This window comes from Chelon labrosus, assembly GCF_963514085.1.
Source record: "Chelon labrosus genome assembly, chromosome: 16".
Taxonomy (NCBI): Eukaryota; Metazoa; Chordata; class Actinopteri; order Mugiliformes; family Mugilidae; genus Chelon; species Chelon labrosus.
The window spans coordinates 12,741,308-12,766,649 of NC_140349.1; the positions used below are offsets into that span (position 1 = coordinate 12,741,308).

At 42.8% G+C, this 25,342-nt stretch overlaps 3 protein-coding genes across 4 annotated transcripts in view; 1 reads left to right on the plus strand and 2 right to left on the minus strand.

The window, feature by feature from the left end:
* Positions 1–11,972: 11,972 nt before the first annotated feature.
* fabp4a (fatty acid binding protein 4a) lies at positions 11,973–13,420 on the minus strand. Its single transcript, XM_084564016.1, has 4 exons — positions 13,209–13,420; positions 12,749–12,924; positions 12,555–12,656; positions 11,973–12,236 (listed from the first exon to the last, which is right to left on the minus strand). The coding sequence occupies exons 1-4, from the start codon at positions 13,279–13,281 to the stop codon at positions 12,183–12,185; spliced, it is 405 nt and encodes a 134-aa protein (XP_084420142.1). The 5' UTR covers positions 13,282–13,420; the 3' UTR covers positions 11,973–12,182.
* A 1,150-nt stretch (positions 13,421–14,570) lies between these two features.
* On the minus strand, positions 14,571–18,123 carry mrpl53 (mitochondrial ribosomal protein L53; the record flags this gene model as incomplete). Its single annotated transcript, XM_084562537.1, has 3 exons — positions 14,571–14,773; positions 16,318–16,430; positions 18,029–18,123. 3 exons carry the CDS (start codon positions 18,121–18,123, stop codon positions 14,655–14,657), a joined length of 327 nt encoding a protein of 108 aa, XP_084418663.1. The 3' UTR covers positions 14,571–14,654.
* A 2,487-nt stretch (positions 18,124–20,610) lies between these two features.
* The window catches only part of pag1 (phosphoprotein membrane anchor with glycosphingolipid microdomains 1), a 48,173-nt gene continuing 43,441 nt past the window's right edge, over positions 20,611–25,342 (plus strand). The window contains exon 1 of one of the 2 annotated variants that reach the window (XM_084562651.1): positions 20,611–21,028. The gene's annotated coding sequence lies outside the window, so the exon portion shown is untranslated. The remainder of the gene's footprint in view (positions 21,029–25,342) is intronic. The other variant, XM_084562650.1, reaches the window with a different exon arrangement.

The following is a 25,342-nucleotide window of genomic DNA, read 5'->3' on the forward strand; positions in this document are numbered from 1 at the left end:
TGCAATTTGTATTATAGTGCTTCCAGTCAGGTGCATTTTTCTGGTGCTTTTTAGTACGTACGTACAAAAAGTTGGGGGTGGTGAATTTCAGTCTGCAGCTATGTTCAGGAATCCCAAACATCCGTGCTGAGTGACAAATCTGTAGTCAGCAATAGAGGTCATTGGGGTCAAAAACTAGAAACTATAAAAACCACGGTGGAAACGGTTTATCTACAAAAGATCTGCTTACACTCACAACGTCTCTTCCTTTACATCTTCGCCCTTACATCCCTTTGACCTTACTCTGCAGGAGTTGCTCATTCCTGTCTGACCCTCTTCAATGGTCCACTTCTACTCATACTTGCCTCTAATTTTTTTCTCCCCCCTCCTCTCCGATTAAAGGGGGAGGGTGGAGACGGGGGTACATTGGATTTGCTGACTGGGCTGGCCTGACTCTTTGGGTTAAGTGTTAGGTCTGCCAGTTCTAAATGACTGTGCCGGGCCTAGTGAATGGAGCCAGTGAGGCGGACGCCAATCCGACCCCAATGAGCGTTATCCCAGCCGACAGGGGCCATGCGATGACTTTGCCCGAAAGTAATCGGGTTCAAATAAAAGCGGTGTCCGGCAAACGCTGACCCCCATAGAAACCCAACAACCCGGTGGGATTACTGGTCTGGAAGTGTGTATGTGTGTTTTGGTTCATGCTGGAAGAGCGAAGTGAACGAAAACGGGAGTTTGGATGACCTGGTTAGTGGTGTTCGCCACGATGTTGATTCTTGATGTTTCAAATCAAATCGAATATTTTTTTTTTTTCCATTTGCAATTTGAAATAGCAGTTTCATCTTACATCTCTGCTGTTTATTTTTAAAAAATATGTCTGTGGCCGACCACTGATATGATCTTGTAAAATACAAGGTTACAATAATGACGAATAAAATCAATATAAAGCAAACATATGTCAAATAACCCAGAGATAAAGCTATCTTATGTAAACACTGAGCATTTTGCCATGCCAACATACATCCCAGCTTGTACTGTATTGACTGAAATTGTAGCTTATGTAATCTAGATGCAAGACAACGTGTTAATAATACAGTGAAACACAAACACTCTCCCCTTTATCATCTGTAGCAGCATAAGGATGGGACATTTGCATGCTTCATCTTTCCTGAATGTCACGAGGGGAAATCTTTCGATTTGCTATGGCTGCACACACACACACTTACACAAAGACATTCACTTTATTTCTTTACAGCCAAAGCCGCTTAGAGAGTCAGTGCACGCCGCAGAGAACGTGGAGAAATGCGTTTATTGACCTAAAAAGTACACACAGTTCCTGGAGCCCCTGTGGAAAAAAAGGGGTTGCTGTGTCTATGCAGGATATGTACTGCGCTCCCAGACATACACTAAGAGGACAAGGTCGCCAAACAGCCTTAATTGCTGTAAAACACAGTTTTTGGGCTGAAATGATGGTGTATTTGGTCTGCCATTTTTTTCAAGATTCAGACTGGCCTGATAAGATACATTTGTGAGTCCTTGAACGTAAAATTATAGCTTATTTCTTTATAATAATTTAACCAAGTTGGACATGTGGGATATTTAAAAGGGATAAAGCAGGCTAGTGGCTCATGCTTCTGCGTCCAGTTTACCTACACAGGTACTCCATAGCTCTGTATAACAAAGCCGGACGTGCACCTCCCCAGAAAGTACCCACTGCATGCAGACTGCAACAGGTGTAACACGTCCAATATGTATTTCCTCGTGGCTGGACATGCACAGAAAATTCTGCCTGGACCTGCCTGATATACACCACCTACTTAAAGGTCCTTTCTCTTGCTATTGTTGAAAGTACACAGAAGACACAACAGAGCTGTCTGGCCACGGACTACGGTTTTAGAGGTGTAATGACAGAATGATACCAAGTATGAATACATTAGTCAGTAGCCACTAGTCTAGCGTATAACATGGCTATATGGGTGTAGGGATTGTGAAGTCCAACACAACAAAAATCCAGTAAGAGTAAAGCAAGAGGCAAAATTCAAAATATATGCGAAGAAAAATATCCTACACTTACAAGGATAAGGAGCATACTGTATGTACAAGAGGATAATAGAACACAGTTTATATGAAAAAAAGCCTATAAACTCCATAAAGTTACTGAACAACAGTAACGGAAAGTCCAACACATATAGCTTCCACACGACAACAATGCATTGTAAGCTGTTATTTTTTTTAACAGATCTTTTTAAAAAAAGTTTTGAGCTTCAGAGGTACGACTAAGGTTATTTTGTTACTTTCATTCCACTCTTTGTCAGTTTGTTCATGCAAGCCAGCTGCTTTCCCCAGCCTCACGTTAATTGGACATACGCTACCATTTAAAATTATCAAAAAGAAATCAAAATATTCTTTCACACTAAAGCTGATTAACTATAAGAATTAACTATACAAAGAAAAAGGAGCGACTCCCACAGACATGTGGTTTATGTTAAAGTTCCACAGATAACAGCATACCGCTGGTCTTAGCCAACACTGATTTGGAGGCCTTTTACAATAACCAGCGACTCTCGGATCCTCAAATGCATCACTCAGATAAGTTTGTCAGAGGGTCCACTGGGAGAGATTCCTCTCCTCCTCAAGTGGGAGCTCAGCATTTAGTTTAATTTCTGCCGATTTTTTCGCGCTGCCAAGTTGCCTCGAATACCGCGAAAGTTCTTACCGCGCGCAAAGGTTAAAGCGCACCGATTTATCCCGCTCAGAATGTGAGGAATGGGTCGCAGGTTAAAGAAATGAACAAAGCATTCGTCAGTTGGCCAGAGAAAGTGGGGAAAAGGGTCACCAGTGTCCTGTTTTGAGAGAAAGGGGAGTGCAGCTGTCATGTGACTTATATATAAATCTTTCTAGGCTGGCCAAAGACCATCCAGCGGCTACAATATGCTTTGGTATTTCGTATTGTTTGGGGCTGTTCTTAATCTCTTGAAATTTTCATGCGGAGTTTAAAGAGTCTGTTGTTTCTGCTTGTGCATTTTCAAATCTTTGTTGTTGTAATAAATATAACTCAGTGCACGAGTGCTGAAGCAGAACAAGTACTTCATCTGCTGAGGCAGCAGAGGGAAGTCCTTGCTACCTTTGGTCCATAGCAGCTTTGTCTTATATTAAAACACTGAGAACCAATTAAGTGAATTATGTCTGCTTCCCTGGAGCCCTGACAGGAACACCCAAGGGGAGAATTAGAGCACCACTGCTTTCTCACTGACTTCTTGTTCAAGAAAAAAATCCCCCTCATCTTCCTACTCCACATCGCTTTAACCCTCACCTAATTCTCTTTATTTCTTGCACCTTCTCTGCGCAGACTCACCATTCCTCTTGTGTTTGTTTGTTCCTGCTTTAAAACCAGATTTCTGTTCCCTAAAGCCTCTTCTTACTGTATTGTCTCATCTCCATATTTGGCCCTCCCCTGGTGTTGCTTCTCATTGATGTGTTCATAATCAGACACACCAGTCAGCTATGAATGTATTCAATTCAGACTTAGATACTAACTTGAAACCTGCTCTAATCAATATTTAATATTAACAGTGAATCCTAATACTGCAGAATATGAATTACAACCCTTCCCTGCAGTTCCACTTTGCTCTGCCGTGTATTTTAAATAGTGGTGGGCCGCCAGGGCCAGCAAAGCCTTCTCTGCTCTCCTCAGCTTTATCAAAATCACTGACTTATATTTTAATATCCTTCCCAATTGCCTATTCTTTTCATTTTATGGCTTGTCTGTCTCTCAGCTGCGGTACTTCTGGCAATGTAATGTTGCATTGGAGCTTTTGTCCAATCATATTTCAGTGTTTCCGGAGTCAGAGAACTCGACCTGGGCCTTCACAATTAAAACTGCAGGCGGCTGAACCTTGAAATCATTGCAATGACGCTGTTCCTTTAACCAATCACATTTCAAGTTCGTATTCTTAGACCTTCTCTGTGGCCTTTCGCGTCCTCTGATTGGACGGTCAGAGAGCCGCTCTGTTTAAGCCAAGCTAGCGGTTCATGTTCATCTGTTGCGAGCTGCACGAGCAAATCGTCCCTCCGTTCGTTAACGTTTTGATAGCTATTTTTTGAACCCACAATGGCAGAAGGAGGAGAGGCTATGGATTTGGTTACAGATCTTCTCAGAAAGTCATTTTCACGGCAGACTTGGAAGGAAAAGTTGGATATTGTGAGGAGCTAATCCTGGAGATAGCTAGCCTGACCCAGTCGGGGAAAGGGTGTGTCCGCCACCTTCAGGTCAGCAACTATGAGCGCTACCCTTGGCTGACAGGCTCTGAGGAGAACTCTAAATAGTTTCTTATGTTCTGGTGAGTAAAATGAATTATATTTACATCTTTTATGCATATTTTTGCCATGTTACTGTGTCAACATTGATGCTTCTGCTGGATTTGACATATGGTTGTTGCGCTGTGAGTGAGAGGAGACTTTTTGAATTGTTCTGAGTCTCTTGCTCTAGTAATGGCATTTATCACGCTATGATACCTGTCTACGATGCAGCGTCCTGTTTTACTGCGTATCCGTATGATGTTGATGGTGTCTATAGCAGTGGCGTCATAGTGATTGCACTAAGAGGTGTTTTGAATAAGGTTGGAGTTCATTGAAGGCCTAGGTGGAAAATGCACGGCCCGCCACTGATTTTAACACATTTTCACTGGTTGCTTAGGTGCTCGCAACTTAACTATTGTGATTCCCTCAAACCACTTTCATTGCTGCCGCTTTCCAACAACAGCAGATGGCTGTTTTAAAAATTACAAAGCACTGCAACCATTTCCCGCTGGAGATGGTCGAGAAAAAATTACAGTGAAATAAGAGTGAATATTTAGACTTTGAGCCAAGAAAAGCAGATGTTGCTATATTAGAAAACCCACTGGGGGGGGGGGGGGGGGGGGATTTCTCTCCTGCTAATGTGGGAACTCAAGACTTAGAGCACATTTACCTCATAGATGGTATTAACTCTAATACTCTGAGTACGGTTGGTTTGCACTGCCAGCAGGTGATCAAAATGAAAAGACAAAAATAAATGTTAAACCTATTGAATGGTGAACTACAGCGCCATCAAACCCTTCGCCCTTGTTGCTGAACGTTACATAAATCTTGTACAACCTTCTGTGGATGTTTCACTTTAACCTTCACTCTCCTTTCATTACAGCGGTATCAGGATCCTTAGTCACATGCTACGTTTCTCTCTTCTGCTTTTTTTTTTTTTTTTCTTTTCCCCTCCCCATCAAATCGCCTGACAAGACAAAGAGCTAACAAAAGAGTTGACCGGAGCAGGGTGCTTGTTTGTTTAACGTGCAGCTGTGCGTTGCAGGGAAGGCAGCCGAGTCCTTTCCCGGTGAGTTTCACACGGACGTCCAACATCTGTAAACCCACAGACCTCAGATTAGTGCTTTCAGTTCATTAAATAGCAAGAGAGACCCGCTCCACTGGCAAATAGCTTTAGCTGCTTTCACATGTTTTAGTCCTGCCTATCTTGAGTACCCATCACTTATCACTACAGGTTGATTGTCTTTGCGGTGTTTTAATCAATCCTATACTACAGGGGTTAAGAGAGGTTTGCTCTTTGGGTCTATGCCTCTGAAAGGCCTGTTTACAAGCTACTTGGAGAAAGGTCAGCCTGTGACTAATGGCTTCCGTTTTCCTCTCGCCTATCGGAGACGGCGGTTATCTCTCCAGTGCATTGTGGGGAAGTGCCTGTTGCCTTCAGCACGTCTCTCAAAGTGTCCATCAGGCCAACTTTCCTGATGGTCTATTGTTGTTTTACGATAACAGTTCCCAAAACTGTCTGTCTGTGCTCCGTCAGCGGTGAAATCTAACATCAATTACAGAACTTTTATTTTTTATTTTTTGTAACATATACTGTAAACTGCTCCCCAGATAGTTTAATTTTGACGGCTAATGTGAGCATAAAGCAGCTATTCTTGTCGCAGAGAAATAAAACTGGAAGTCTGATCCAGTCAGTCCATTCTAATGTGCTTGGTAAAACAAGAATAAAAAAAATGCGAACATTTGAAACCAGGGCAGACAAACAGCGCGGCCTGACCTTTAAAATATCAACACCGTTCAGCCATACCACCTGCAGTCGAAGGTCAGCGTGCCTGTCTGCATACTTATGGCATAGAAACCATAACAAAGCGTCACTCTAACCACTTGGATTTGTTGAAATCTCACTCAGAAAAAGCGCAGCAGACTGCCCGCGTTGTCTGGCACAAAAGGGAAAAGGCTTTCTTCCGATAGAAAAGTCAGTCAGATTCCAGACTCTAGTGTCTCAACGGCGTGGCTCTTTACTGGGTCATAAAACACATGTGACCCTAACATCAGCTCCACCCTATTTCAACTCAAGAGGGCTTTCAAGGCTGGAAGAGAAGTTGGCTTTGCACGTTTTTGTACCCAAATCAGTTTCTTTAATCAGCAGATTTAATTTGGGGAAAAAAAGCATAAATATTTTGTGTTCCACTGATTGGATTCTGTAATAATTTAGTGTTTGAAGTCCGTTTTCCCCCTCACAGAAGTTCCGTCCCAGCCCTTCACGCTGCGACCATAAAATAAACCGCTCCGTGTGCTGCAGAGTCACCGAGTTCTTTCTGCGAGCGGAGCACAAAGAGTGCTTGGTGTGAACAAACAGAGGCCATCTATAATGTTGCTTCCCATCTGGCCATAGGTGCACACACCAACACTGGCTTCACCCCGTTCCTCTCCCTCCCCTCTCAGCATCACCCCCTCCAGATTACAGATCACATGTCCTGTCACACAGTAGTCGGAGGAGGAGGAGGAGGAGGAGGAGCGGATAAGCCAAACACTGTGACGACTTGTGGCAGAAAATACCAACTCTTCCTGACTTTTCTACTGCCGAGCCAGACATTTCTTCATCTGTTTTTGAACATAAAAGCACGACCATACAGGGGTTTGGGGTCGTGTTCTCTGGGGGAAACCATTGTGTAGGGTTTGGTTCACATAGCTTTACTTTAAAGATTTCCACCATCCTTCCGCTACAATAAATTGCAGGGGCCTCGTTCTGAGCCGAGCTTCGACAGGAACTCCTGGTGGGGTGACTTGAAAAACAGCAATTCTTTGTGTTATCCTCAAAGACAGAAATGTATTTCCTCCTACACAATACATAGACCTTTGGAGCGCCGCCTTCTTACGGCGAACGGTTTGACTACATTAGATTTACAGAAATGTCATTTGAATCAGTCCAGTCAAACATTCATAGGTGTCATTCAGGTAGCTAAACTCAATTCTTATCAGAATATGGACAGAAAAAATTCTTCTGCACGCAGTTGGATAGTCCTAGAACCAATCAGAGCTATTTTGTTGGGAACAAATTCAACTCCATGGCGCTCAAATGATGTGTATAACTGCACCGCTGTCCATCACTGCATAAAGGCCACCCAAACGCAGCAGATCTTTTCCTTTCCCGTGACCCCAGACCAGCATCCGCCTGAAAACTTCCAGACTTCTCAATCACTGCTCACATTTGAGCTAAGATTTTTTTATTTTTATTTTTTGTAATCCCGATGATTTTTGAAAAATAAAATGCAAATCAAGTGATTGTTAAGTGGATCAGAAGAAGATCTGTGCAAGAGTCTATTGCCCCATGCTCTCATAGTGGCTTTGCGTGGTGTCAAGAATGATCGGAAGGTTTGATTCCCAGCTGGCGAAAGAATTACACAAACGCCCCGGGAAGTTGGATCAACAGCTTGAGAAGTTTTGGTATATGTCTTGCCAAGTTGTTAACGTCACAGACAAGGAAATATGAACAACATACGGTCAGTAAAACGAATCCAAACTTGACGAATGACACAGTTTTGTCACCTGGACAAGCTGCACGTCCAACACTCACAAATACCCGTTACAGCACATTTGAGCAAAGTATTTGTCTAATTATCTTGCACATTTCCGAAATGAACCATGAGTCCTGGCTCCGTTGATACACTTCCTTTACTCTTAATTGTTGTGCAGCTTGAATAAACCCAGGTCATAAAAGCAAAATCCAACTAAGGAAATGAGACCATCACATGAGCATGTGAATGTTTGCATAATCTCATGCAAGCAATCTTCGAAATGTGCACAGTATATGCAAAAGGCTGAACTGATTATGCTGGATTCTTTTGGAAATTAACCATTTTAAGCAAGGATTTGTTGTACGTGAAGTCAAATAAACTGCTAACTTTAAAGGTTTTGGAGTCGCTTCAGTCCAGATGTCTGACATCTCTGATCCAAAACGGTGTCCCTGCCTCTGTGAGCATTCTGAACAGATGATGGAAGAGCTTGGCCTGTGCGACCAGACGATGCTCGGCTTTCACAACACTCGGACTCGCTGGTGAAATCAGAATTTGCTCTTTGGTATAACTGGATGACAAGGTTCAGCGGAAAAGAAATCTCGTCGCGCGGCAACCGGGCTCCCCCACGGCTCTGTTGGGGCCTCCGCGCAGACACGGTTCTGCTCGGCCGTACGGTTGCCCCGGAGACCGATCTTGTGTGAGCTTGGGTCTCATATATGTCCTGTGGAGAAATAATACTGAGGTTTTTTCTCTTTTTTTAGTGAATGCGGAGGGATGTGCTTAGCAGAAGCTCTCCTTGGAAAAAAAGCAGGTGGAGGTTGACCTCAAGGCCGCCCCCACCCTCTACCAGAAATCCGAGTCGATAAAAACACCGAACGGGAGTGGGATTTGTGCCGTTGCTCCTTCTGTTTTTACTTCCTGAAACCAAAACCACCGAGACTCAACAACAAGCCACACTGAGAGAACTGGTGTAGAGTTGAGCGAAGCTGTAGAAGTCGCAACTTGTGACTTCGGTTTTGGGGTCAAACGTCTAATTGGACAAGTACAATAAATAATACGAAGCACAAAACGTATCCAGACACTTAGAAGCAGGTCTTGATTTATTTTTTTTTAGATATAATCTCGACATCTCTGCTAAATTCACCTCCTTAATTCAGACATGAAAGAAACAAAAACAAATAGTCTTTTGCTTTTGAAGACTCTTTCCAGTTTGTCTTATCTTCCCATTTCTTCAGAAGTTGTAGTAAACAGGAACAATTTTGCCCCAGATTGCTCTCTGCTTTGCAGATTAGTTTGTTGTGACTGACATCTTTCTGGCCTAGACACTACACATCATTCTTACACATCACACATCCTTCAGTGTCGTCTAGCATTCCCCAGCATCCCTGCGTTAAAGAACGAGGGATGCAGCTCCTCTTCAGCTGTAGCAGGTCACTGGGGCACATGTTAGATGTGCTTTGGTCCACAACTGGAAGTGAGATTAATTATAGAATCGAGGCTCATACATCATGTATCTTTAGCCCTGTCCGAACATGAAAGGTGTTTGCATTAGACGGAGTTAAGGTTGAGGACAAGCAGAGGAAGGGTGTCAACGCCGCAGCTCAAGTGGAGCTTTCCAGATGTTATGCTAAGGATGTGAGTTCATTCTTCTAAAGTCCGAGACGACCCCTCTCAACGCAAAACAACTCCGGGGTCGGCAGCGTGTTTGTCCGTCAGGCATGAGAACGCTGGACACACCGAAACATATGCAGACGTGCACTTTAAGGAAGACACCTCGCGTGCCACGCTATTGCTGTGCTCGCTTGTCGTCACATAACAATAGACGTCCGAGCTCGGGGACAACAACACCACAGAGCGTCACTCGCCCCTGTGTTTCTCCTGTGGTCGCCTTTGTTTTTCCTCTCAATCCTCTGCCTGTTCACTCTCAGCGGCCTCCTCACTATCTTTCTCCTTCCTCAACTGCTTCCTAGTTGCAGTCAGAAACCACTCTGCTGATGTAAGGGTTACCCCCGTCCACTGTGTGCAGCGGAGGGAGATCAGGACCTTTCCTCTCCAGTGGAATACCTCCCTTTCTATCCTGTTTTGGCCGCAGGCTACCCATGCGGTGTTATTTCAGATGGTCCGAGGGAGCGTCTGCCTCATTGCACACCGCTCATGTTCATGGTTGCTGTTATTTAACACTGCAAAGCACCTGATTCAAACACTGACACTACCTGGAGAATGTGACTCTTATTTTGTTCCCCCGTTTTGAAGTTCAATAATTAAGAAAAGCCGATGTCCGAGATAAAACGGGGAGGTGGAGCTCTGGCCCACACCCTGCTGGTGTCCAAACACAGTGACGTGGACGCCTGTGGATGCACCTGTAAGTCAATCCGCAGCAGATGTGATCTCTTCTCTCCAGCGGTAAAATCCAGTTTTTAGAGCACGTTTATAATGTGCAACAGCAGCTTGGGGAGAAGATAAAAAAAAGAGATCTTCTTCTGGCTAAAGACGCTGCTTAGCCTGGCGTTAAGTGATCTGTAAAGTAATATAGAGTCATCTAGCAGTGTATTAGGTGCATCTAATTCAAAGTAATGTACTCTAATAAAACGGTTTCTGCAATAAACCTTTAATTTATTGTGTTAATATGTTCGATTTTTTTGCATCAGGGTGGTTTTAGTGCACGTTTGGTTGTTTTAAGACGAAATCATTTCAAAAATGGTCCATAGTCCAGCCGTTTTTCTTCATATTGAATGTATTCTGTTAGTCCAGATTGTGTGTCCAGTAAATCTGAACCATTTTCAGATTTTCCTATCATTATAGTTTCTGTCAACAACAGCATTGCTGTTAGATGCTATAAATGCCAGTGGCACCTTCACCGTACCTTGCAGAATCCCAGAGGCCCGAACAGATCTCCTATGCTGGGACATTACCTGGCTCCAGGTTACATGTGTGTCACTTAAAGTTAAGGGTAATTAAAAACAATAAAATTCAATTAAAGTCAAAACATGAACCAGATTTGCAAAGAACCACGGGATTAGTTGTAATTTAATGGAACACCTTCCCTGATAAAATTGTGTGCAAACAAAACCGAGTTCTCCAGAGGCCCTTGGAGGTCTGGGGCCTCCAGAGTAGTTGCTAAGTTTGGTGATCCCGCCCTGGCACAAGAATTAGTGTTTTAGTTTCGCGTTATTTCGCGGAGGACCAGGTCGATTACATTCTTCTTTCCGAGTTAACAAATGGCTCCTCGTTGTACAAATGAAAGAAATTAAAAACATTTCCACTGACACACTAACACAGCTCCAGCATGTTGACCTTTGCCCGCTGTCCGCTGTGATACTTTCATTCACTTGGCGTCCACCCAGGGGTTCAAACACTGTACGTCCTCAACTGCTGCCAGTTCTATTGTCCGGCCAGAGGGGAACAAGAGCGCTGGCCTGGAGTTCCACCTGGTTCAGCTGTTTTGGCCATTAGGTCCAATCAGTGCTATCGTCTCAACTTTCCTGTCATGGGAAAGTGGCCGTTGCCTCTCGAACAATCTCCCCAACATGCACACACACACACAAAAAAAACAAAACACACAAACTTGACCAGCGGCCAAGGGGTGGGGACGTCTGCGGGGACGGTCCATAACGCTTTTAATTTCTTCATCTCAGCTGCCAGTACATGTGCAATGGGAAATGTTCAGCCTCCCGAAAAAGGAAGGGGGGGCTACATTTCCCTGCTGACCTCTCTGCGTGAGACTCTCAATACTTCTAAAAAAGAGTTTACATTCCTCAAAGAGTCCCTGCCAGCATGCATCTTAAATCATCAGGATGGCAGGAGGGTTTGCATCTTGACCTTTACATATGCTTTTGCTTTTCCGACCAAAACAATGAGGCATAAAAAGAACCGAAGAGGCTGGAAAAGGCCACTGCACGTGGATTAATTACATTGTTATCCAGTAATCACGGGAATAAACCATTGAAGTCAGGCAATCAGACTCACAGATTAGGTAGTATGTTCCCATTAGAGCTTTTTTTTTTTGTACATTCCTCAGCATGCTCTACTGATTGGAACGCTTTCAAGAATGTCCTAATTCAATCTGAACGGACACCGTTAATAGAGGGCACTCAAAGTCACTCACTGATGTGTGTGTGTTTCTTGTGTTTTTTTTTCTTTCACCAAAAACTCAAAGAAAAAAAATTAAATAAATCATTTTGACAAATTCATTTTTATTCAAATCACCAAAACAAATCCAAATGGAACCAAATGTTGGAGAACAGAGGCACAGAAATTAGATTTTTTTTTTTTTTTTTGGCAACACAGTGAGGATAAGGAATAAAGAACACGCCTATTACTTCTTCAGTATCAACGCTCATTGAACTGAGCCTGTCATCCGGCAATGCATCTAGAAAATAAACGCCATCACGCCTCCTTTACGTACGTCCTCACGGCGACCACTTCTCCCATTATGCATTTCTGTGGGGAGAGGCAGAGATGAGGCAGGTTATTGCATCCTTATCACACTTTAGAAGATGTCTAAGATGTCTTGATATAAATTCCTACATTTGGGATGTTTGTCATTTCAGTGCAGAGTAGTTTAACATTTCCTATATTCCTATAACTCTTCATATTCTCTTTATATTTTCATAAACACATTAATGAACATATGTAGTGCATTCATTACAAGCTAACAAATCGTATGTGAAGAGATAATAAAATGGGGAAAAAAAGATTATTTAATCTGCTCAAAGGAATCTGGAGGTAAATACTAAACTCAAAGAAACATATACTTACAGCTACCAGTTTCCCATCTGAGATCTCCCTCTCGATATTCGTTTCTTTGCCATCCCAGCTCTGTTTCTGCACAAGTTTGCCATTCTCCAGAGACACCACAGTCTGCAGAGGACAGAGACAAGCCGTTAGTCCCAGCACTGTGATTTTTTTTTTAACTTTCAACTTTTTCTCTCAGCTCTTCAGACCACACTAACCCTTGTCTTCCTATCGTCTGCGGTCGTCTCCTCGAAGGGCTCGTTGAGCTTGAACTTGATTTCAGTGGTTTTGAAGGTGCTCTGAGACTTCAGGCATACAGTCCCATCGTCGTCCACGCTCACTATTAAATTAGGCTTGGTCCGGTTCCCCACCTGCCGGGTTGCAAATCCAACACCTGCAGAGTAGGAAGGCAGGGACATTAAAAAAAAAAACATCAAATTTAAAATCATGTGCACATTTGTGTAGTTAAAATATTAAAATATTTCAAGGGCCAACTTAGAAAGTTAGTTATCAAATAAATCTTTCAAAGCAACTTCTGACTGTTTCTGTGTTATATTGGAGCTACTATTCACATAACAAAGCATATATAAACTTTAGGCCAGTTTCAAAAAGCATGGATAACATTACAAACATTTTAAAAATCAACCTGCAGGCTTTTTACCAGACACACTCTCTTACCAATTGCTTTCATGTAGTCATCAAAATTGTCACTGGAAACCATCTTCCATGTCCCAACAAACTGCTCAACCATTTTTGCAGCCTACCGATGTGATATCCTCAACAACAAGCTGTGCAGTGACTCTGAGTCAAACCTCTGTCAGTGTGGGAAACGCGCTCCGAACGTTTTTAAAGGGCCAGTCCGTTTTTTTTGGCAGCGGTAGGAACCAATCACGGTCTGCCACGTCACATAATAGAACGTTCGAATCCCGCCTCTAGCCCGCCCAGCTACTAGCATCTTTCACAAACTAGCATTTTCAGACTGTTTTAAATGAATATTAAACCCATAAATCCATAACACCATCACATTTTTGCTTCCAATCTAAGCTAAATAAGAATTTATCACTTTTTCTTAACATTTAGCTTTTTATGTTAACCAAGAGAAACAATAATTGTTTTGTTAACATGTAAAATCAAGTGATTCTTCATCTCCATGGGGGGTGTAGCAGGTTAATGCTAACCAACATTTATCATTATTTATCAATATTTTTGCTCACTAAAAGCTTTATTAAGGTTTCTTAATAACAAATCTTGTATATTTGTTGCATATAGTTTTATTTATATATTTTTTAACTATCTTACATCTATTTTTATGTGCATTTGAGCTACTGTGACCAAACAATTTCCCTATGACCCACTAAATTGCTTTTTAGTTAAATCTAAATGTATTAGCATTTAATTATTCGTGCATAACTAGCATTTTAAACTGTTCTAATACAAGACATGTTAAACATAGACTGTTAAGACATTTTGGGGATGCCTTTTAACTCCTTTTAAAGTGTAAATAATACAAAATCAGCTGTTACTGTTTAAAGATTTACAAGGAGTGTCTCATTTAGAACAGGTATGCTTGTCACTTTAATGGAATATTTTTTATGTAACTCAGAAGATGAATGTTAAACTCCATCTTAACAGGAAAATGATAAAAAGAAAAACTGTATTTAGTATGTGAAAATTGGATGTGGATGTCAATGAAAAAAACATTAAATTACGGATGCTAGTGGGACAGAGGGTAACTAGCAGAGGAGGCAGGATTTCAGTGACCGGGTGAAAGGTTTTTTCCTGCATCCATTACTCTGTGCCAAATTACATTTCAGCCTGCTGTGTCAAAGGTTGGAGCTTGCATAATGTTCCCTCAAACACTGGAATGGTCTCTTTATCATGAATATGTCACATTATGCAAGGGCACACTCTGACCCCATACTGATCACAGCAGATTTTCTTTTAGCAGTTAAAGCATTTTTAATTGACCTCTTCAATGTGGAGCATATAAGAGTAGCTGAGGGAGTAGCTCATGTCAAAATGATTTAAGCGACACGCGTGCTCAGTGAAATAGATTTATTGTACACGTCCAAGAATATACACACAGATAAATACAAACAGATTCAATAGCAGATAGGAACAGGATCATTTTTTCGATGCGGCTTTTGTCTGTGGGTCCTTGGCTTTGCAGCGTAACTGAAACGCGTTCAGCATCTCAGCGCTGGTCAACTTTGCTCCCTTCATCAGCAGCCTCTCTCCATCCACTGTGGTAAACAAAGACACAGTGAGGTGACTCATGACGCAGTGTTTAAGGAGTACAGTGTGTAAACTGTTCAAAAGGTAACTCAGAGCAAAAGTCAAGTCACACACAATGGGGTTCACTGGTTCATTGTTCTGCTGACCTATGGGAGACGTTTTTTACGTCTGGCCAACGCTTGACTCACTGTGGGCGAGTGACGCTAACACACATCAGCATGAAATTCCAAGAGTGGGTCTTGAGTCAAACATGACAAGGCGCTGTGCTGCATTTACACAGCCTCGCATAATTTAGCCACCTTAACTAAGACACACCTAAAACAATCATTGCTGTGTCACAACCACTGCTGTGGGGGATCTTATGTTGTAGTCATTTTACCTTGCAGAACACAGGAGATGCTGGTCGACCGCTGTGTGACTTTTGGGTTTTAACACATTAATTCAGATCTCAACCAACGTGGTAGTGATACATCAGCAACTGTTCTGTTCTGTGAGGTAAATTTGCTGTTTTTTTCAGTGAAGTCTGGTGTCTTAGAAGAGCGTATAGGTCAATATAACAGCTTCAGTTCCCTTTTGATAAAACTCTTGTTTAAGCGCTTCTTGTTTTAGGAAGGGAAAGTACATTTTGCTGCTGCCACTACAGTTCATCGCTGGTGATTCTCTGACCACCATCTACTGTTGCAATACTTCTACCTACTTTAAAAGAGTAAAGTTCAAAGAAACAGGCACACTTCTTCATGATGAATATATAATTAAAAGGTCTGTGCCTTTGCCAGCTCTGCTTCTTTTTTTTTTAAATATATTTTTTGGGGGCTTTTTGTTGCCTTTATTATAGAGACAGCTGAAGATAGACAGGAAAGGGGGCAGAGAGAGAGGTGATAACACGCAGCAAAGAGCCACAAGTCGGACTCGAACCCTGGCCTGCTGCAGCGAGGACTCAGCTTCTGCACATGGGTCGCCAGCTCTACCCACTGAGCTATCCCGGCGACCCCAGCTCTGCTTCTTTAACTGCTACAGATACCACCCCTTTTCCATGTGATTACTTTGCTTTAAAGCCTTTAAAGACTGCGGATATTATCTCAGACAAAGCTTAGAAAAAATGCACCCCCTTAGTTTACACGCTGAGATTTGCTCAATTCCTGGATGCCTATGGGATAATGCTTATGTTATTTGAGCCCATGGACGCTCAACAACAGAGTCTCATGTTGCTATTTGACACAAGACAAGTCCAAGTACATAAAAAAAAGGTTTGTCTTAAGGCATGTATTAGTTTCTGACTTGAGGCTTATTCTGTGTGATGTCTAATGTAATATTTTTTTTGTTTCCACTTCAATTCACTAAACCTCCTTTGAAACTATATAGAGCCTTCCTTGGGAGGACTGCCTCCCACTTTGAAAGCTTCTGCGCTATTCCATTCAATTATTAAACATTAGACAACAACTATCTTACATAAATTAAGAAACTAGCCGAGGACTAAACCGCACATAATCACATTGTCACTATAGTTTAACATCCGCTCCCACACCTTTGAAAGTGTCCAGATCACTCTTACCATAAGTAATATCCACTAGAGGTTCAGACTTGTCGTGTTTCACCGTGGGTATCACCTCGCAGTTCATGTTGGTAGATCGGACCTTCTCTGAGGCCACTATGGCCAGAAACTCACTGCGGGCCAAAAAAAAGAAGCACGTTTCAGACAGATTAAATTACAGCGGTGATGGGCAGTAAGTACATTTGCTGAAACTGTTGTACATTTCTTTTACTGCTATATTTAATTCAGACATTAAATGTGAGTTAAACCTCTATCAGTAGCAGCCACATGGGTATACAATAAACCTTTTATTTATTTGAGGTACTATATTGAGTACTGGTTGAGGAAAGGATCTGAATTGTTCTCCCTCTATTGCATTTCAGATAATAAGACACAATGACTGCTCACATTAAACTGATTAAAATAAACCTTTATTGTCCATTGCAGAGTACTGAGACAATAAAATGTAATAGTTTAACATCTAACCAGAAGTGCACTAAGCAGCAATGTGCATATGAAGAGAGCTATATAAATAAAAGTTAGGCATACACAGTGTTCAGACACAGTTTTATTGCTGTGGATGTACACTGTATATAAGCCACCAAAGTTCAGACAAGTTTAAGTTCAAGTTCCTTACATCACAAGTAAAGTGACACACATGCACTCAGCCATCCACGTGAAGTAAAAGAAAACGTGATACATCAGACCAGACCAGCTTCTTCCAGAGCTTGTGCTCATTGCAGGCACTCTGCAGCGGACAGAGGCCGGCACGGGCACCTCGACTGGTCTGCCATTATACGTAGCCGCATACAAAACAAACTGTGATGCACTGCGGGTTATGACACCTTTCTATCAGAACCAGCACTTCCTTCCTTGGTCCGCTTTTGAAAGGAACTGACCACTACAGACCGGTGACACCCCACGAGAGCTGCAGCTTTGGAAATGCAATGAGCCAGCCTTCTACCCACAACATGTGACCTTTGTCAACGCCACTCAAATTGTTTTACTTGTCAATTTCTCCTGCTTCTAACATCAGCTTTGAGGGATGAAAAGGTTCACCTGATGCCTGAAATATCCGACCCACTGACAGGCGCCACAATCAGAAGATATTGACTAGCTGGTCATGAAGTTACGTCTGATCAGTGTACGTATAAATATGTAGTAATAATCAATATACACAGAATAGTATAAGGAGCACTGTTTTTACTCAGTTTTAAATCATGTTTTCAGTTTGCATTGTCTTACCAACAAAACAAGTATTATTTTTTTAGGAAATAATACTTGTCCAGTAGCATCATTACACAGAGACAGGAGGAATTACAGTCAGCAAAGACGGTTAAAAATATCACTTATATGTTTGACTCATAGTTTATTATTCTTACTGGTGATAAATTTAGCTAATAATTTAATAATTCAGGACAGCACAGGTTAGCTCAATGTTAACCTGAGTGGTCTCGTTAGCCACACCACCACTAGCTTAAACTACTTTTACCACCCTAATTACAGTTTATGTTAAACATTTCATACCCAAAATGAAATTATTTTAGACTAAACTTCAGCTAAAACACGTCTTACAGTGTGAGCATTGCATAAAACACAACTTCAAGGGTGAACCTATCTTCTTGTGGTGGCTGCCGGTAGGAGACACTCTCAAACTACGACTTTTATCCACAGTCCAGAGAGACAAAACCTTTGTCCCACGCAGCAGCACCGCTAAACACGCATTTCTTACCGTGTGGAGCGGACATTTGACTCAAAGGGACAAAACTGCACCGCTATTTTCTTCACAGCCTTCAACACGACGGTAGCTTTACTGGGAGCCGCCATCTTTTCTGTTTGGGTGACCTCTGACCTCGCCGGAAGTGGGAGGTGACCCATTTGATCCACTAGAGGGCGCCAAAGGATAAAGAACCCACTGGTGTTAGTGTGCCTGCTGGGAAACGTGGAAAATCTCTGAAAATATAATTTAAAAACATAAATAAAAATATACGATATAAAATGTCACCAACAGACAAATATGATAAGTAGGCAGTTTATTTTTATTGAAGAGGTTATAACAGACCTATGTAATGCATGAATATAATGTTACATTATGCAGTTATCATCATAATCATTAAAATCACTGACAACCCTTTATTCACCCTTGCAGTATTTCTTCAGACATCGCCAGTGCTGTCAACTGACTTTTTGTATGCTGATTATAAGACGTTGCTGTTACTGTATCAGAGCTGCTGCAGGTTTAACAAAATAGCAGCATATGTAATAATTTAATAACCACATCATAATGAGCATAGCCTTGGTAGACGCAGTTAGAGCTGCAGTATGTAAACAGCAGCATCTCGTTCGTGGTGTCAGGCGAAAAGCGACTGTGTCATCTTCCCGCAATAACCAGCGGCAAGTCAAGGGACCAAATTATGTTAGAGGACGAGTTGGGGGGAGGAGGTCTGTTAGGAACTAAGTCAATAAAGGAGGTGCCGCTTTCCAAACAGACAATCAAACAGGCGCATCTCTTAATCAAATAGACGAGGAGGATGGGAAACGGTCTCCTGCTAACGGTGATTACTGAATTCAGCGGGTGAAAAAGGGTCAAAGGGTGCAAAAAAGCTTTGGATTAAGTCAAATTTAATCACTACATGAAATACATAAGTTTCTTGCATTAGTGGAGGAGTCAGCCCCGTCAAATCAAAACAAGCATGTTGAATTATCACGTGTGACCGTGTTATCTTTTCAGTAAGCTGACGATTACTCTTTAGTGTTCAGATTTCTCTCTCTCTCTGTAAATGACTTGTTTTGAAAAGAGAGGAAATACGTTGCATACTAATCACCTTATCTAACCCTTCTGGGCTAAACTCTGCGACTGCGTTCGCACTTCCTTGACCTCACTTCTCTATAGCTGGGTATTTATAGGGGCACTGTTTTCAGGACCGTGCAAAGCCTAAATGTGTTATCAGATCTGAACACCCAAGCCTGTACAATTTATCCTAAGTTTAACAGGCCTCCAGTCTCTTTCCTGAACGACACGCCGACCCGGCCTGTGACAGTTGGACAGTAGAGGCACAGGGGTCTATATTTAGGCTACTCAGAGACAGAAGCATTTCCTATACACACCCCACACGATCACACCACATACGCACAGCATACTTTATAAGTGGTTGTAAGGGCCGCGCTGCATGCACAGCAGCGAGAAAGGCACTCAGAAACAATGAATGCTCAAGGGGATGGTTGACCTCAAAGGGGGAGGGAGTATTGTCTAAATTCATCTATCAAGGTCTCTGCCTGAGCACAATAATAAGTTATGAAATGGTCTTAACAGGAAGCAGGGTTGTTTAGGATGTTCTGCCTGTGCCCTCTTTCAAAAACATCAGCACTACGAGCTTGGTCGCTGCGGTTTCTGCCACTTTTGAAGTTACATCCCGTACTGGTAACATGGTTAAGTGTGTCACAACAATAGCATTCACAGTTTGTGTATCTGAATACAGAATACAGTAGCTGTGTGGTATTATGAACAAGGCAGCCTGCGCGAGTCCACGCCCCAAAAAGGTTTCTTTTTGGAAATACCAGTAAATTCACTTCCAGACAAAAGGTGTTTCCTCCGGAGAGCGAGGAAGTGGCACTTTAGCATTACTGTAACCATTATGTTCACTCTTCAAGGTGTGCCCCGGGAACTCCTGGCAATCGCGAGGGCGTTTCCAGGAGTATTAATAACACAATATCACACCGTCAGCGACAAAAGAAAAACGAAAGAATGAAACGGCATCACGGCGGCGGCGGCGGCTCGTATTTCTCGCCCTGCCTCTGCTTCTCTGCGACCTATCAAATATACATTAACGTGGAACGCATAAATCACAGGATCATAAATCAGTAAGGACATTTTTCTGCAGAGTTCTTCAGGGCAATCTGCTCGGTTGTGAAAATGGAAATTAAACAGGTATTTATCTGAGTGGATGTTGTAAGGTTATTTGCATTTAATTATTATTAATATGAGCAAGTAGATAAGCCACATTTTGTTTAATTTTTTCCCACATCTACCTTATGTCACATTGGATGTATTAAATTGATAGAGATTAACTCTGACATTTCCCATAATGCCCTGCAGTGCTCATTTATGTAACTATTTGTGTATATGAAGACATAATCTGTAGTTCAACCGACAGGAAAAGTGACCTACATCATATGGGTGTGCAGTATGTCACATTGGAAGTAATAAATTGAACGTGGGAATGGGTGAGCAGCTGCCAAAGACCAGATTAAGTTTGACAGCATTTCCCATAATGCTTTATAATCCCCATCCGCGCAGCTATTCGTGGATACGAAGACACAATCTGCAGTTGAGTTGTTGTTTTTTTAAGAAGTGACACACAGCAGCAATTAAAGCTCCAGGGAATCAGCAGAAGCAGGGAGTGACGGTTGACTACATTTCCCATGAATCTGTGCGCGGCTGCTCTCCGCCTCCCGGTCCAGCAGAGAGAGTCCTGGCTGGCTGGCTGGCGGCGCACAGAGCGGAGCAGCAGACTGAAGTGAATGTGAATAGGTCCGCGTCTCTCTGATGTACTGAAATGCGCGCAGGGCTGAAGAAAGAGTCGCATCGCTCCGCGTAGAATCCACAGGCAACAGGACAGATCTTTAATGTAGAAGAAGAGGAAGAAGAAGAAAGAGAAGAAGAAGAAACCCAAGCACTTTCCATGCAGCCAGCCGCTGAATGCTGATTTCTGGACAGTCCTCTCTTTCTCTGGTGAGTGCCCTCGCTTACATCTTCACATCTGCGCGTAAAAGTTGTTTTCTCGTTTATTTGCTCCGCGGTGTGATTGTGTATACATATATGTGTGTGTGTGCGTTCGTGCGCATCTCCCGTGGGTTGCGCTGTGAAACTTCACTGACAGCGAAGGAGTTGATACTGCGGCAACCTCGGTGGTCGCGGAGGAGCCCGATTTGAGAAGCGGTGTCAGTGTGGAGCTGACACAAGGACTTGTTGCCCTCCGCAGAGCGCGTTGTGTTTCCTGTTAATGTTAAACAGAGGGAGGCTTTACGCGCTGCACGGGCATCGAGTAATCCATTATGACTCATCTTCGTTTGGTCTGGTTTAAAGCCGGCTGAGAGTTTTTTGTTTTTGGTCTCAGGTCCGTTTCCTTTAATCTTTCAGTCTGCTGCAGATTCAGTTTCATGCTCCCATGTCACCTCAGCATTCCCACGACATTAGTTGTGTTCACCGCCTTGCCAAAACATAATGCACACCAGAGAAAACATGTGCGTTCTAATGTAACAGCCCTGTTCAGTTTCAGTGAGGTGATTCAGCTTTATATGTATATGAATACATGTGTATACACCAATCAGCCACAACATTATGACCACTGGCAGGAGAAGTAAATAACATTGACCATCTTGTGACAATACAATGTTCTGCTGGGAAACATTTTGGACCTGTGTGGATGTCACTTAGACATGTACCACCCACCTAGAGCAGACCAGGCGCCCCCACCCCGCAAAAAAACATGAAATACAGCACAAGGTGTGGACCTGGCCTCCAAATTCACCAGATCCCAAACTAGGTATCAAGTATCTGTGGGATCATCCACAAAGGCCCCTCCCCTCAACTCATAGTACCCAAAGGAATCGACTAACAACATCCTGGGCACCCTCAGGAGGCCCATGTCCATTCTCTGATGAGTCACAACTGTTTTGGAGGCACAAGGGAGACCAAAACAATATAAGGAAGGTGGTCATAATGTTACGCCTGATATCGGTCTATGTATGCATCACTTTTCACCAGCGTGCCTAACGAACTGGCATCTCATAATAGCCTTTATACGCCTTCTTGTTCGTCTCAGAATGTTTTTCCTGGATATTTTTTTATTTTTGCCATGTGATCGCCTCTTCCGAGGGTCGCTCATGGGAAACTATCCAATCTTCAAAACCACAAGATACGCCTGCACTTGTTATTCAGATACAGATCTGCTTCTGCGGCTTTGGTCCCTGCCGTGCACTCACGCACAAATGTGGATGTGTCATGTGCGTGGATGTTGCACTCCCCTCTGGACATCCTCAGACTCTCATAAACAGAGCAGGACTGTTATTTTAAAATGCGTTAGTTTTCACAAGTGTACCTAATGAACTTGCCACAGACTGTGTTTTTTTTTTTTTTAAGCTGCCTTTTTTCACACAGAATTTATTTATTTTTTATTAATGCCGTCGATCCAAATGAACATCAGTGGTTTTAGTCACACACACATCACACTATGTATATGTAGATGGTCATGTGTGTGGATGTTGCAGACCCTCCGGACATCCTCAGACTTTTATAAACAGCCGTCCTTATTGACACTGACATGTACGGCGTCCCTCTTATCTAGCTTCAAGCTGGCACGCATGAACAATCATGCATACTGTATGTACCACGCAGACGGGGCAGAAGCGCAACCGCCACGCTACAACCATCCTCCTCTGTAATCGTGAATAGCAATTTCCTCTGCGCTCACCTGCCAAATAAATAAACATCCCCTTTCACACTCTGTCAGTTCTCCTCCAGTTCTCTCTTTTCTCCCCCATTTCTCTTTTACTCTCTCTCACACACACACACATGCACACAAACGGGCAAACAGAGTCGAATGCCACCAACAGAAAACCCCCCCTCCTCCAGTTGATGTTGTTGAATATGTTGGCAGAGCATTTACCCAGCAGCAGCAGCAGCAGTCTGGCTTTCACAGAAGTTGACATTCACTTCGGCAAACACAATTTGCCCTTTGTTTTAGCTTCCCTTTGCATTCACTGCACTTCCTTGTCTTACCGCTAAACACTGATAGATTGATTTTGGAAATGGAAATGCCGTGGAGGTAAATGAATACCTCCACGGCAAAGCTAGTTAACGGCAGTGTGTTGAATCCTGGAATGCTTTCTGTCGTTATATATTAAGCTTTATAGAAAGTAGCTGTGTGCCTTTAACATGCACATGTCAGGAGGGTCAGGGCAGGAAGTCTATGTTATGGCTAAATCTCAGTCACTCCGTGCAACTGATTGACGAAAGTAAAGGGACAGCAACGTGGCAGATGCTTTGAGGACTATTTTAACTTCAGAGTATTCATAGCGTGCTGCTAATGCAGGAATTTGGGTGCAGACGGGTCCGGGACCGTGCAGCTGTTGTACGTAAGAAGGCGAGATGAGTGAGAAGCAAAAAGGCCAAGACCGAAAGACAAGGACTGAAGGAGAGATCAATGTCTGTGTGGAGTGGAGTATAAATGGCAAATTCACAGTTTAAGGTTAAAGGGGAACTACTGTTTTTTACAACCTGGACCTTGTTTCTAACATAAAATAGAGACGCTTAGAGACGCTTCCTCTAAATAACACATTATCTGCCGCGAAACTCGTTCATTTCGGCAATATTTTGTTATTGTACGCTAGTGCTATTCCCTGTTGAGCCTAGAGTTACCTGTTATCATCATCCGGGGTCTGTAGATTGACCTACAGACCCCGGATGATGTCTTCTGACCTGGACAACGTTGTCTCTGAGCGCCGCGCGCACCCGCGACGGTCGGCTTGTTTACCTGTAATTTGCTACCACGTCTCGATGCCCCAGTCACTCCCGCTATATGGATATACGCTGACCTAATTGTCTCCTGACTGAGTGCAAATGACACAAAAGTTATATGGGTGAGTAAACGTCCGGGTTGTAAAAAAACAGTAGTTCCCCTTTAAGGTTCCTTTTATTGCACAATAAAATTCAGGTATGCTACTCGAAAGAGTACGAAAAAATAAAGAACTTACACTCCTAGCGTACACATGCAGCTAGCACGTATACAGTACAAGCATCAGACAGCTGCAGTCTAATCTCAAGGTGTAAAAATGTGTGACGGAGGCTTCTTTCAGCTAATTATGAACACACAACAGTCACGCACGTACACCTTGTTTCTACCCAAAGAACTTTAAGTCCCAGGAACTTTTTTTCAAGGAACTAAAATTTTTCTTCAGGCCATTGGTCGTCTGTGTTTCCGCCACAATCTTAGGACCCTCTGGGATTTTGCATATTATTCCAATAATTCTCCACATCAGTTTTATACATGACGACACAACAATTTGCCTTCTCCAGTCCAGTTGTTAGCGTTTATTCAGAAGACCACACAGCCACGATAGCGCCCCATGAAGCGCTGACGACACATGGTGGAGTGTGAAGCCCGTTGTCGCGTCACAAATGAGGGGGGGTCACTGAGTCAACACTAGAAAAGACACAAGTGGATTCCAAACTCAAGTGCTAGTTAGCAAACAGATTTTGTGAGCTATCGTGGAGATTGATGCTGTGAGAACTCCACCAATCAGAAAACGTCAGCGAAAACTTCAAGTTTCAGTGCTTTTGAGAAGTACTACCCTCCGAACAGTGACTTTTGGTTGAATAATTTACCTGGAACTTAATTTAGACCATGGTTCCTGTGGTCCACTTAGTAGCACCACAGGTTTCTAGTTCCTGGGGAAGGTTTGTAGGTGGAAATGTGGCTGTAGACCAAAAAACAGAAAGTAGCTACATTTCTTCTTCTTCTTCCTTCTTCCATCTGGGTCTGCAGAAACAAAATAGTCACTTTTATGATTTAGTTGTATTAATTCTGATCTTGGCTTATAAGGGATACCTGTGAACCAAGTGGGCTTTCATTTCAATGATCACAATTCAAAGAAAAACAAGGATTTCGAGTCATAATAGTCTGCGGTGAAATGACTTTGCAGAAAGTCATTTGCATGACCAAAACTGTTCTGTATTCAGGAGGGGTGAGGCTCAACATCTGCCTGTACTTCTGCACTCATTAAAACCAGTCGTGATGTGTCTGGTCTGTTAGAGAACCTGGCGGTGTTGCGGTGCCGGGGCCTGAAACGATAAACTCTAATCGCACTCCGTCTGACTGCTTTGCAAGGAGAGTTTCATCATACGCTGTCAAGATGTCATTAAGCCGACTGCACACATTTCACAGTTGCTTAGTCTTCAACAAGCAAGAACCTCATCCCTGTCATTGGTAGGCAAACAGCGGAGTGTTTGACTGCGCACCCCACGTTTTACAATTACCCCGCTTGC

Coding starts and splice junctions, on each gene's coding strand:
- fabp4a (XM_084564016.1), bottom strand. CDS start 13,281: ATGGTTGAGCAGTTTGTTGGGACATGGAAGATGGTTTCCAGTGACAAT. Junction 12,657..12,748: donor CAGACGATAGGAAGACAAGG/GTTAGTGTGGTC, acceptor TGTCCTCTGCAG/ACTGTGGTGTCTCTGGAGAA. Junction 12,237..12,554: donor CAGATGGGAAACTGGTAGCT/GTAAGTATATGT, acceptor CTCTCCCCACAG/AAATGCATAATGGGAGAAGT.